Below are 14,098 nucleotides of genomic sequence, written 5' to 3'. Positions count from 1 at the left end.
ATAATTTTTAAAAAAATCAATGTTATATTTAAAAAAGCTGTCCACTACAGTAGCTAAATTGGATCTTAGAATTTAAAGGCTATATCCGCTCCAGAGGCTGGGAAAAACAAGGAAGGGCTACTGACTCCATGCCACAGCTTGTCTGCTTTCCAGGAGCATCTGTTTAATACTGTTTCAAACAGCATACTGTTTGTGACAGAGGCAGGACCAGAGGGTTACTTGGTATTGTTCATCAGTGCTTTTCACATAGGGGTGGGAGGGGTGCTGTTGAGAGAAAGGTCTGTGCAAAGCAAGAACTGTGAGTCTGCTAAGAGTTGCAGAAATAAATGGCAGGTGTAAGTTTTAAAGAGTACTATGTTAAAGATGTGATGCACATACTTTTTCATGGCTGCTGCAGTATAGTTACTCCCCACTGGGCAATAACAGTAAAATTGGTCCTCAAATGATTTAAGTTGTACAGTTATATCTCTGAAGTCAAACGGAATCTGTTCCAGAAGTCCGTTTGACTTCCAGAACATTCGGAAACCAAGACACGGCTCCTGCAGCCAATCGGAAGCCACGGAAGCTGTGTTGGATGTTTGGGTTCCAAAGAACGTTTGCAAACCGGAACACTCCCGGGTTTGCGGCATTCGGGAGCCAAAAGGTTCAACTCGCAAGGCGTTTGACTTCCGAAGTACGACTGCATACCTCTGCCTTAGAAATTAAGAGATACTTGAGTTGATTGTGGAAGAGCCCTAAGACAACCCCAATCTTTATTTTATTTGTTTTAAATTTATTTATGAAAATATTTATCTAGCACAATTTCCTTAAAGAAATCTAAGTGGTATACAGCAACAGATATACACGCACACACACAATAAAAATACATATGCCCCTGATTATATTGTGGTGAAAACGGCTAATGGGAAATTTGGGATTTTTTTTCTTCTTGTAGAAAACCTGAAAAAGGAATCCAGTACCTAATTGAGAGAGGCTTTGTGCCAGATACGCCTGTTGGAGTTGCTCATTTCCTTCTGCAGAGAAAAGGACTCAGCAGACAGATGATTGGAGAATTCCTCGGAAATCGACAAAAGCAGTTTAACCGGGATGTGTTGGAGTAAGTAGCAGATATGAATCATCTGTTACATATTTAAGTGTACACTATGCGGATTTTAAAGAAAGGGATGTTCACCAATTGTTTTGTGCATATGCTAAGTGCAGTTTCAGAGAAAAAGAAAAACCAGGAAAAAATTATTTCCCCATATACATTTACAGCTATGCCCGCAACTCAGAAAGACTGTTCCAGAAGGAGGTTTTAGCTATTTATCTGCTATACTATATTATTATTTTAATTCCCTAGGATATGCTCATCCAGAAGGAAAGTGTCTATTGATTATAAGTCCTTTATTATTCCTTGAAGTATTACTCAATTCATTGTCTAAAATAAAATGACATGACAAAATGTGGAAGACTACTACCATCCAGAAAGCAAGTGCCACAATATTTTCAGGTTTGATGTGCTGTACTGTGTACTGCATGCCAGCTCATGACATATTGGCCCAAATTTATAGAATTATGTATACATTACTTTGATGAAGAATTGCTGTTGAATGCTAAGGTTCCTGTTGATTAGTGGTACACCTTAATCGGCAGAATGCACTCATATAAATATGCTTTAATGAAGTATTCTACACTTGGCAAGTGAGTTGTCTTATTCCTGGACCTACTTGTTCTATATATTTTCGTACTACAAAGGAACAGTGAAGCAGGGCCTTCTTCTAGGGGTCGGAAATCTGTCAGCTCATGGGTCTTCCTTGAAAAATCGACACAGATTTTAAATTCCAAAGTGATGTTTTCTAAAAACAGTCTTGTAGATGAGAATGTTATGTTGGCATCTTGCCTAACTCTGTTAAAGAGAGGCTTTTGTCCTGGGAGTGCACCACGTGAAAATGTTATTGATGCCTATTTGACACAATGCCAAAACATATGATCTACAAATAGGCTAGGAAATTTAACCCTGATGACCTCCTCTTCATGTTTGCTTCATTGACTAAAATCTTATAAATTAAACATTGGAGCTTTTTTGTTTACCTGTTATTATGTTTTAAAGGCCATTCAATGAAGTTCTGAGTGCACTTAACTGAGCACTGGAATGCAGCCAAAAGAATTAAATATGCAATTGCAATGTTCAGTTAAAACAAGCAACCTTAGGAGTGCAGAAGATTCCCATGTTAGCTTGTGTCAGGTACCAAGATGGCATTTATTTCTGTGTTGTATCGGGTTATGAAATATGTCAAGTTTTCCTGCATTATACAGCTAACCAAGGTACTAAAAAGACCTGGCTTTATTTGTTGACCGTTTGCTGTTTTATGGATATGTGACATAGCTAATTAGATTACAGTATGAGGAAAATTTCATTGTCCATCTCAGGATCACCCTGGGTGTTTTGGTCAGGAGGATGATACTATATGCTCAGCAGTAAGCTACTCTTGGGGACCTGGTACTGCCATCCACAGTAATTTTGTGGAAGACTCTGCCCTTTTGAGATTTCTAGCTTTTGGGACTGTATGCCTCTTTGATGTACAGCGTGATGCCACTTCCAACACACCCTTCCCTATTCTTTCTGTAGAGTTTGTATCCAGAAATAACCAATGCCCACTGGTTCTCTCCATCCCAGCAGGTTTCCATTATGCTCTTTGTATCTATGCTATCATTTAAAACAAAGTACAACAGCTCACACAACTTGAATCAGTGGCTTCCAGTATTAGCTTTTAAACTCCTGTGCATGGTGTGTCTTTTCGAATGTCTCTGGCACATAGGTCTTATCCAAAGTATCCTCTCTGAATTGATACCTGTCCCTCTGCATTTTAATTGCCTGGTTCTGCCCCTCTCTCATTTGAACAATCATAAACATTTTTACCCTGATGCCATATGGCAATGCATTTTAATAAAAAGCCTTTTAGCATGGGTCATACGTTCTTACCGTGGCACCTGCATTAGTCTATTGTACTTTGCAGAGATTGATCTTTCATTGTGTATAACCTCAAAAGCCTACTAAAAAGGGAAGAACCCTCCAGATTCTGTTTTATTTTATTGGCAAGTAGACCTCACAGGCAGCAGAAAAGGCAATTAGATCATGGTTTCACAAATCATGGTTTTGCATCAGCCTTTTTTTTTTTTTTTTTTTTTGCATCAGCCTTTTAAATCAGCCCTGTCCACCTGAGTGCCTTTTCTCCCTCTCTGCCTTCCCCTCTCCACTGTCTGCTACACAATTCCTCTCTCTTTCCCCTTCCAGTTATTGAAAAGAGTACTGGGGTGTTATTATGCACAACACTTTAAGGGGGGAAATGGTGTGTAGTAACTGGTACCCCTTCTGTCAGAGAAGGAAAAGTATATTGCTTTCCCTTTTGCCATCCACTCAAAGGCATGCAGGAAGGAAAGTAAAAGACCACAGGGTCTTCTTGCTGCCACCCTCCCTTCCAACATTCATAGGATAGGCAAGGAGGGGACTGGTGTCTGTTGCTCCATTGTCTACTGCTCAGTAAAGTAGTAAATTAAAGTAATGTTTGCTTGTTTTCTAATGGAGCTACTGACTGGGGGAAATTGCTTTTTGAAGAACATAAAAGTCATTATTATTTCTGCCAGAGAGATGTCTTTGAAAAATCATGACCCGCTTACATAAGCTTCTTTAATTGATATATAGTGCTCATAATTCTCTCTTTGCCCTTTAATCATTGCATGCTTCATCTGACTGAATACTATACTAAGTACAGCAGTTGGTATTTTATTGAAGGCAGGGTGGATTGCGGGAGGGGGTATGCTGGAGGGTGGCAAAATCAAAACTCTTCTTCTTCTTTGTCCTAGCTGTGTTGTGGATGAAATGGACTTCTCAGCTATGGAACTAGATGAAGCACTCAGGAAATTCCAAGCTCATATCCGTGTTCAAGGGGAAGCTCAAAAAGTAGAACGACTCATTGAAGCTTTTAGGTATGGACGTAAACAGATAGCTATCACAAGGTTTAGTCACATACATAGTAGGTTTGAGTGTACTCAGGCTGAAGTTTCCTGCTTGGCAGGGGGTTGGACTCGATGGCCCTTGTGGTCTCTTCCAACTCTATGATTCTATGATTCTAAGTAGTTAAATATTATCTTGATCTAAAATTCTGTTCTCACGATATTATATATTGTAGACCAGCCTTCTGGAGTTGATGAGAGATGTACTTAGAAACCTCCAGAGGCCACTAGGTTGGGGAAAGGCAGCTATAGTTTCTGGCAGCTTTGTTTGTTGTATCTTATGTTATCAAGTCTAAATGTGAACAAAGAAATGTTTACTGTCGGTTTAAACATTTTAAAGGAAATTAAGGTCACAATCCTATACCCACTTACCCCGGTGTAAGGCCTATTGAACGCAGTGGGACTTACTTCTTAGTAGGCATGTAAAGGATTGTGCTGTAAATATTCTATGTTCTCATCTTGTTGAAATGGAAGCATTTATCCTTTATAACATTTTGCAGTGTACTCTGCTGACCTTTTAATTAAGCAGTTTAGCTTAGCTGAGCAAAGAGCATTAACTTATTAAAGCCTAGACAAATGTTCTTTATCCATGGTGGGGACATGGGGAGAAATGTGAAGAATCTTCCAATATGCTAAAAATAAAGAGGCCTATCCTCAGAGGGTGCCACAGATCTGTTGAAGCCATTGGTCAGACTCATTAGGCATGAAATGTGTACAAATGGCATATTAGCATAGATATAAATTATGGATCAAGGTTGCATCAGATATTGTTGCATAGTTTGACTTTGTGCTGGCATATTTGGGCTATAGCTACATGGTTAGAAGGAGGAAATGGTTACCTGAGTCAGTAGTTGGACTGTGATGTTCAACCCAAGAAAATTTGGCCTTTCCATTGCATATTTTGCCCTACAAATATAAGCTGGTTGACACTTGCAGTAGTCTTATATTACCTTACTTTGCCATGAATAAAGAATGTATAATTGTCACCACTATCCTATTTCTGATGAATTGTGCAAATCTGGGTAATTTTTATCCTCTTTGATCCACTAGGTATGGTTTGCAGTCTGCAGTGATAAATATGTATATGTATATTTTATGTATATTCCTATACAACAAGTGAATATTGCAGGAAACTGAGGGCACTTACTGTAATGGAGTTAGACTAGCCTTAACCACCGGAATATCTAGATCAGCAAATAGTAATTTGGTTACTAAGAGTGGGTATAATAATACATCATCTGCATTAAAGATGCTATTATTAGCTGAGATAATGTGATGGAATGGTAATTAATATTCAGACATTAAATGTGTATGTCAGGAGTATAATTCCAGTATCCTCAATGAAACAGTTTATTGGTTTGTTCTAAAAGGCTTATCGACTCATCCTTGAATCTGACCACTCTTATTTCGGTGTCTTTTGTAGCCAGAGATACTGCATCTGCAATCCAGGTGTTGTGAGACAGTTTAGAAATCCTGATACCATCTTCATCCTAGCTTTTGCAATCATATTATTAAACACAGATATGTATAGTCCAAATGTGAAACCAGAACGCAAAATGAAGCTTGAAGATTTTGTCAAGAATCTAAGAGGTATGCATAATTCAAAAATTTGCCAGGGTCTAAAGGCTGGGTTTGTTTCATTTCCTCCAGTCTTGAACAGAAAATGTCAAAAGCCACATTTTTCTTTATTAAAAAAAAATCCAAGAGGCTAGTCTGCCATTTGTACTATGATTTGTTACCAGGCCAGGAGAAGATTGGAAAGGGTTTTTGGGAAAGGACAACAGTCTGATTACTAACAATGCGACAGCACCCGTTTCTAAATAGATTGTTTCTTAAATACTAAAGAGGTAGAAAAGTCTGCCACATGGCTTTGGAAGCACATTGTTGTAAAAATTGCAGCAATAAGTTGCAATTCTATGCACACTTACATGGAAGTAAATCATTGAACATAGTAAGACTTACTTATGAGTAAACTTGCATAGACATTTGCCATTGTAGTCTACACCACAAAAACCGTAAAAGAATACAGTAATTAGATTCTGTTCCATATTACGCGTTTGTGTGACTATACCCTACAGAACTCTGAGGAGGCTGAGGAAACCGAGATTCAAGTTCTTGAGAGAAAGGAAATGTTTTATAGCTGAAAGACCAATGTGGGGGTGCTTGTAATTTTGATTGCCTCTTGTATTTCTGCACTGCAAACCATCCCTCTCCAGGTCTGTGGGCCAACTTCATTCACTAAGCATATTACAGCAGAAAATCTTTATTAATGTTTTTAAAGCAACTAGGTTGAGAATGTGCTTTATCTTCCACGAATGGTGCTTCAAGACTACAATATTTTTAACTAACACTGAGATTTATTATTGCTCGGACATTTAACATTGAGTGTGTGTTTGTGTGTTAACAAACTGATATCTGTTACCTAATTGTATTGATACTCCACAGTACTCTTGCTTACTGTTGTATCAGTAACTAAAAATAGGGCAAATGTGTATTTTGCAGATAGGAATAGAAAATTTTTAAGTAAATACTGATTTTAAAAGAGCATAACTGGAGACCAATTCAGTGTAAATGGCTTGGAACCCAAATACTCAAAAGAGTGCCTCTTCCCATATTAACCTACTTGTCTGTTAAGATCGTCTGCCGAGGTCCCTCTTCAAATGGCATTCTCAGAGATATAATACATGAGAGCAAAGTGTTCATAGAAAACTCTCCCTATGCAGGTTCTTCTGGCACCAGTTACAATCTTTTCTGCACCAGAACACCTTTTTAGTCATCTGGGAATTTTAATCTTATGTATATTTTAAATACTGTTTTCTTCGTTCTTCTGATGTTTTATGATTACTCTTATTGATTGTATACTACCCTGGAATTCTAAACAAGAATGAGCGGCGATATTTATATATCCAAATGTCATTGATTGAAATTCACTTCTTTAATTGTTAAATGGCAGGTTCTTCGGAGATACTGATCATGACATGCAAAGATTTAGTATCAGTGATGTTAGTGCAACAACCAGTAGCTAGATCACATTCTTTACAAGGCAGAAGTGTCATCAAGTTGTAGAGGTATTGCAGTTTTTGAGCTGGTAACAATGATGTTTGGGTTCTGCAGGTGTAGATGATGGTGAAGATATTCCACGGGAGATGCTTATTGGGATCTATGAAAGAATCCGAAAGCGGGAGCTCAAGACAAACGAGGATCATGTGTCACAGGTCCAAAAGGTTGAAAAACTCATAGTAGGAAAGAAACCGGTAAGTTATATTTTGCATTTGCAAGTTACATGTGCAAAAGTATATGCTCTATTCACTGAACCATTTCCTACTGAGCCCTATCCAGCTTTGGGGGCATAAATGACTGCTCAGAAAGTGTCTCTCCTGAGTTACTGGATCTATTTTATATAGTTTCTTTAGTTTTCTAAGTATTTATATCCTACCCACTCTAAAGCATAGAGGTTTTTATTCCTCTATATTAAACATGAAAATATTCCAACATCTTTTTATCCCTGCGTGCCAGCTTAATGCAAACAACCAAAAGTCAGCACCAGTAAAGAAATCATATTGCACCTTAGGAATATGGCAAGAGTCCAAAGAAACAGAATTCCAAAGTTGTGGGGCAGCTGTTGTGTGTATATGGGAAGGTGGGCACACTCATTGCATCTTTGTATGCTTACAGATAATGGCTTTTCCAAAATGAAGAGGTAGAGTTATACAACTTTCATTGCCTTATAGACTGGAAAGTAGAATTTTGAAAGCTGCAGAAATACACTGCAGAATTTAAGCTTTGTGAGAAAGCTTTGTGAGAAAGCAATCCAAATGATTAAATAAAGTCATTAGGATTAAATTAGCGTTCCTTGTGCTCATTACTGCTTAGTGACAGCGTAACTGTGCTAAAGGGGGGGTTGAAAATAAATGCCCATCATTATTTATAGGCATGTTTGCTTTTATAGGAGTTTAGTGATAGTAAGACCATGAAGTATTTGCTTGCTATGATCTGTATTTCTCTGAAATTTAATGAACTTGTATGTGTCTTTTTCTGCTGTAGATTGGATCTCTACACCATGGACTTGGTTGTGTAGGTATTTCCTTTAATACTCATTTCTGTTCTGTAAGCAAAGCTCGTCAGTTCATTGCTTTTTCATCCTAAATATTTAAAAGTGTCAATTGTTGACCTAATGAAACATTTCCATTTTGTAAAGCAGCCAGATTGTGCTTTTTCTGTGGGGTTCAGTATCACAGATAGAGTATCACAGTATCACAGATAGAGCTTGGTACAACAATGAAATATAGAAGTGAATTATGGTAATAGGCAAGCATAAGTGAAACTGGGGGCAGCTTTGTTTATAAAACTGGCTGAGGTCAGTTGTGGTGAGCTGCCCTTAAACATATTTCCTAACAATTTTAAGATTAAAAACAATTTGCCTCTCCCCTCAAAGGTGTGCATGGCCTCTGATCTGCAGATATTTAAACGTACATCTCTCTCTTTCTTCTGCATTATTTTAATGTCAGAATATGTCATAAATGTGCTTTGCTTTCATTGTTTTTAGTGTTTAATCAGCTTAATCAATCAGTGTGGAAACTTAGCACAAGATTATGCAGTAGAGGAATGTGGGACTGAGACATTCCTTTAGGATCTTTCAAACACACAAGCTGCAAAACGGAGAACATTGAGCATTGTGTGTGCCCTTGCATGTCTTCTGTTTATCTGTTATATATAGGGGTTAGGGGACAGGTATAGATGAAGGTCTTCACATATTGTCACATAACAAATGTTGGAATACTGCTGTTGGTGACTATTGTGGGACCTTTGACAGCAAGTATCCAGGCTTTCAGTTATCAAGGAAACCTCATTGCCATATTAAGTTAAATAGAATATGCTTAGTAATGTTATTCAGGTACCTCAAGTATTCTAGCATTACCTCTAGAAGAAAAAAATAAAACTAAAATAAAAGTTAAACAGTAAACATAAGAATTTTCTTTGGAGCAAACCATAATTCCTCAGTAATTTTTGTACTAATTGATAAGATGAATTTCTGGCTTTAACCTTTTAGAACTTGACCTTTTAGAACAACTAGGTTTGGGTCTTAACTTGCTCCTCCAGTCACCAACTCCTGCCATACCACATCCCAATTTCCAAATGTCCACAATCTACAGGAGGCAATTGTTAAGTTGGTGGGGAATCTGTTCAGTGAACTCTGCTCCATTCACAGAAGGGCAGTCAATTCATGCCCTAAACCAGGAGAGGCTAACATTTTCCCCCATCCCTTACTACTGGCCATGGTACCTGGAGCTGATGGGAGTTGGAGTTCAACAACATTTAGTGAGCCACAGATTAGCCACTCTTTATTCTGCTGTTAATCAGGAAACACAGATTTGCTATAGTTGCCCCATGTATTGAATAGAATTGGGCAACTGATCTGCAAGAACTCAGAAGCTCATTGAATATGAGAAACGTTTTCTTGCTGACTTTGTGTTATACTCTGAGACACTTCATTAAAACATTTGTATGAATATGAAGTATATATTATATTCCTCATACGGAAGGAATTTTAAATTGTGCATGCGGCATCAATCATTGTAAAAGTGGGCCATGTGTGGCAGGTCACTTTGCTGATCAGGATTCCCCCCCCCCCCCGGTAAGTTTGGCATCTTTCCTTAGATGTCATGGATGCCAAAATAATATTATTGGCTCAGGAACTGAGATACAGTTCCTCTGCACTGGGGCTAAGAAGAACTTAGAATCTTAAGAAGTTAGACTCTAATAAAAATTCATTGCGATTAAAACTTACTGTTAGTAGCCTTCTGTTTGTCCATGTATAAACAGGCTAGCATCTCGTGGAAAAGACAGTGGAAAATCTGTATTGACCTTGAAGTAAAGGAACCTTAGTCCCTATACTGTATCAGATACAATATATGCACTGGCATGGAGCTAGGGGGAATTATTTTCACCTATTCCCCCTACTGAGGAAAATTAGGATACTGTTGAAGAGTTAATAATAGTAAAGGTAAAGGGACCCCTGACAATTAAGTCCAGTCGCGAACAATTCTGGGGTTGCGGCGCTCATCTCGCTTTAAAGGCCGAGGGAGCCGGCATTTGTCTGCTTCCGCAGACATTTTTTCCAGGTCAGGTGGTCAGCATGACTAAGCCACTTCTGGCGAAACCAGAGCAGCACACGGAAACACCATTTACCTTCCCGCCGGAGCAGTACCTATTTATCTACTTGCACTTTGACGTGCTTTTGAACTACTAGGTTGGCAGGAGCTGGGACTGAACAATGGGAGCTCACCCCGTCACGGGGATTCGAACCACCAACCTTTCAGTCGGCAAGCCCAAGTGGCACAGTGGTTTAACCCACAGCGCCACTCGCGTCCCTTTGTTAATGATAGTAGCATTGGACAACAGGCTTCATGAAATAACATATGAGTTTACCACCAATATATAAATATGATGACAAAAAAAGGAAAATCCAAAATGGTTCAAAGAGAGGCTAATGAAAAGCTTTTCCTTAAATGTTTTTTTTATTTTCACCATTTTCAACTATTTCCTCCTTCACCATTGTGGAAAAGACTTCACCTAAATAATAGTGAACTCCTTTTTAATTGACTAAAGTCAGCATTGTACTATATCCCACAGGTCCTTTCTCTTCCCCATCGGAGACTTGTTTGCTACTGCAGGCTCTTTGAAGTTCCAGATCCAAATAAACCACAGAAGCTTGGATTACACCAGCGGGAAATATTTTTATTTAATGATCTGCTTGTGGTATGTATCTGACAGGCATATTTTTATAACACATTATATTAATGCAGAGACTCCATTAAGTAAAGGGGCTTACTTAAATGCAGAATCCATGTAGGGGCACTATATGGGTTTCTGCATGGATTGTTATTCATATGTGGATGAAGAGCTGTATGTACAACTACAGTTGTATGCAGTGCTCAGGATCAGCTAGGAAAGTTGTGCAGGGGAGCCAAAAGGCTAGTAAATGGAAATGGTATTGTAGGCAGAGTTTGTCTTCAGGATGCTTACTGCTGTAATATTATAAGGGTTCATTGTCTATACATTTTAGTGTTTTTAACTAACCGAATACTTTATCCAACATTGATTTTTATGCTTGATATTTTTAGGTCACCAAGATCTTTCAAAAGAAGAAGAATTCAGTCACATACAGTTTTCGACAGTCCTTTTCCCTCTATGGAATGCAGGTGCTCCTTTTTGAGAATCAGTGTAAGTGTTTTTAGCCTCTCATATGAGTTAAGGGTAAATTGGTGCACCTCATTTCTTAAGAATAACTATACCTTGAGGAAGTGGTTTTTTCCCATTTTTTAGAAAAGATACTGCAGAAATGCAATGAAAACCTATTGTTAATATTGACGTGATAGTGTGATTTTGCTTTGTTACCACATTTATTTAAATGTTTATGAAACAGAAATCTTGATTCTCTGAAACATGTGAGCTATAATGGTTTAGTATATGTACACATACGGGATATTTGGGAGAAAGATCAGTTTGGTTCAACACAGCCTGACACTCTCCTCCAGATTTCTCCCCCTTCAGCATTTTTCTCTAAGCAATGCATAGCCATTATTGTAGTTGAAGGCAGCAAGCTACAAATATCCCACCCAGCCTATCTGCATGTTGCAGCTGTCAGATTCAACTTGTTCTCAAGGAATGGAATTCATATACCTTCTGAGAATTCTGTCAATTAAAGCAAAGGCAGTGAAAAGCATTCCAGTTAGAAGCTGGCAAGGTGATGGGAATGACTGGCAACGGGGAGTGGATGATAAGGGTAAAATGTATTTTGAGGAATCAGTTAATTCTTTGAAAGGAAATAAAGTATTTATCTCCACATTCGTAGGTCACGAGGGAAAGACAAAATAGATACTTCCACTTTTTCCAGAACAAACCTTCATTTTAAAAACATGAAGGTTTGCAGTTTCTTTTCACTAGAGACCACGTAACAGTAAAAATATATTCACCAACTGCCTTCCTCCTGCCAATTCTAACCTTTAAAAAGTCTTCAGAATATATTTTCATACCCCTTTCTGAGAATTGATCTAAGTGAACATTTGTGTATCCAGCTGTATATGTACTATTTTTGTACAAAATATACATTGTTTTATATATCCTCTTTTGATGGTGGACACATCCATTTTATACGGTTTTTAAACATTTCTTGCCTTGCTCAATTTCATGTGGGCTTTATTTATTTATTTATCCTCAGAAAGTTTTATATTCGTGTTTCTTCTACAGTTCATATTACAGTTATGATTTAAGATTAATGACTCTAAAACTTAAATATTTATTTTATATGTATGGCTAAAAATTCTATATAATATCATTTCTAATGTCTGTGTGGCCCAATAAATCACTGTGTGTTAAATGTTTTTTTACTTAGTACTTTTATCAGAAGTAATTAGAAGTACTAACATGCTTTATTTAGTACTTTTAGTACTTTTCTATTTAGAAGCCCTTTTGGCTCAAAAGTGTAAGGATTGGGGCAGATGATGGGCGGGGGGACCCACTTATATTTGATTGCCATAGCTGCCAATCTTGTGATGATATTTGTTTACAATTTTATAAGATGCACTTTCATTAAAAAATACAACAAGGCGGAATACAACATATAAACTCAAAATAATGATATTCATTTTAAAAAGCTTTAAAACATTAGTAAAGACTGATTGCCTTAACAAGAAAATTCATGTGGCAAAGGCCTTTCTGAACAATAAAGTTTTCAAGTGACATATGAATGAAGGAGGGAAAGCTCCCACCAAACCACTGCTGCAAGGGAGTTCCACAGGGCAGGGCCTGCCTCACCAGAGTCCCTGGTGATGGTCTTGAGGGTGTGAGGAACCACCAGAAGTGCCCTGTCAGAGGATTTCAGTGATCATTCAGTCTACCACTGCATCAAGTCTGTGATATATGGCGGAAATCCTTGAGTGAGTGGTGACTGTTGTTTTCCCTCAAACGCCCCTCATCATGTATGATGACACATTTGATTCACCCAGGAGACTTATGTGGCTGAAAAAAATGACAGCAAGTAGCTGTCTACAGGATAAACCATAGGTTCACCCCCATAAAATGCCCTCTTTGAAGACTCTGCATAGGCATCTAGTCAGCCACTGTAAGAACAGGATGCTGGTCTAGATGGGACTTCCAACTAATCCAACAGCATTCTTGGTTCTAAGAAAGTCGTTTCCCATTTTTCAGCCTACAAATGGTGGGATTTTGCCAAGTTTATAGTTTTGTAGTAATCTTTGAATGGCTGTTCAGTAAGGTCTTGTGTTCATTCGGTCCCTCCATGTTATTCCTGGAGGTAGTCGGTGACAGAGAGGACACAGTTTCTGCCGGAAACTGTAAAGAATGTGACAGACCTGTAGGCATCTTAGACCACCTGAAATAACACCAGAAACACAGAGAGACCTAGAAGCCCTGAGACTCCAATACATATCTCACACAGGGTAAGTTGCCCAGTCTACTGTGGGAGGAGCACAATAGACACAGATGCTTTCAGGCCTCATCCTATCAGTTGCACATGGTTACCAAGAAATGTTAATGTGGTAATGGAAATCTTTGATGTACTGGGATGTACAGTGGTACCTTGGTTTACGAACTTAATCTGTTCCCGAAGTCCGTTCTTGAACCAAAGCGTTCTAAAACCAAGGTGTGCTTTCCCATAGCAGCGGAGGACTCAATTTACAAATGGAACACACTCAACAGGAAGTGAAACATCTTATTCCAAGGCAAAGTTCACAAACCAAAACATCTATTTCCGGGTTTGCAGTGTTCTTAATCCAAGTTGTTCATAAACTAAGCTGTTCTTAAACCAAGGTACCACTGTATCTTTTTCACATTTGGAGATGCAAATAGAGAACAGAAAACCCTTGAAAGAAATTAATATACATATATCCCTTTTACCACTTCCTAGATTATCCTAATGGCATACGGCTCACATCAGCTGTTCCGGGAGCAGATATAAAAGTTTTGATAAATTTCAATGCACCAAATCCCCAGGACAGAAAGAAATTTACGGATGATCTGAGGGAGTCTGTTGCAGAGGTACAAGAAATGGAAAAGCACAGAATAGAGTGTAAGTACAAAGGTA

General features: G+C 38.3%; 1 protein-coding gene and 1 long non-coding RNA gene across 26 annotated transcripts in view; one reads left to right on the top strand and one right to left on the bottom strand.

Moving 5' to 3' along the window:
* Positions 1-14,098, top strand: part of IQSEC1 (IQ motif and Sec7 domain ArfGEF 1) — a 315,470-nt gene that overhangs the window by 287,720 nt on the left and 13,652 nt on the right. For all 25 annotated transcript variants that reach the window (XM_083726911.1, XM_083726922.1, XM_083726912.1 and 22 more), the window contains 8 exons: positions 935-1,096; positions 3,844-3,966; positions 5,417-5,583; positions 7,108-7,247; positions 8,038-8,067; positions 10,627-10,752; positions 11,118-11,217; positions 13,922-14,083. In XM_083726911.1, coding sequence (XP_083583037.1) covers positions 935-1,096; positions 3,844-3,966; positions 5,417-5,583; positions 7,108-7,247; positions 8,038-8,067; positions 10,627-10,752; positions 11,118-11,217; positions 13,922-14,083 — 1,010 coding nt within the window. The remainder of the gene's footprint in view (positions 1-934; positions 1,097-3,843; positions 3,967-5,416; positions 5,584-7,107; positions 7,248-8,037; positions 8,068-10,626; positions 10,753-11,117; positions 11,218-13,921; positions 14,084-14,098) is intronic.
* Positions 1-14,098, bottom strand: part of LOC310838955 — a 29,214-nt gene that overhangs the window by 8,745 nt on the left and 6,371 nt on the right. The window lies entirely within an intron of this gene.

This window comes from Podarcis gaigeae (assembly GCF_964106915.1).
Source record: "Podarcis gaigeae genome assembly, chromosome: 2".
Lineage (NCBI taxonomy): Eukaryota > Metazoa > Chordata > Lepidosauria > Squamata > Lacertidae > Podarcis > Podarcis gaigeae.
The sequence above is the reverse complement of the archived record's forward strand: the minus strand, read 5'-3'. Positions and strand labels throughout refer to the sequence as shown.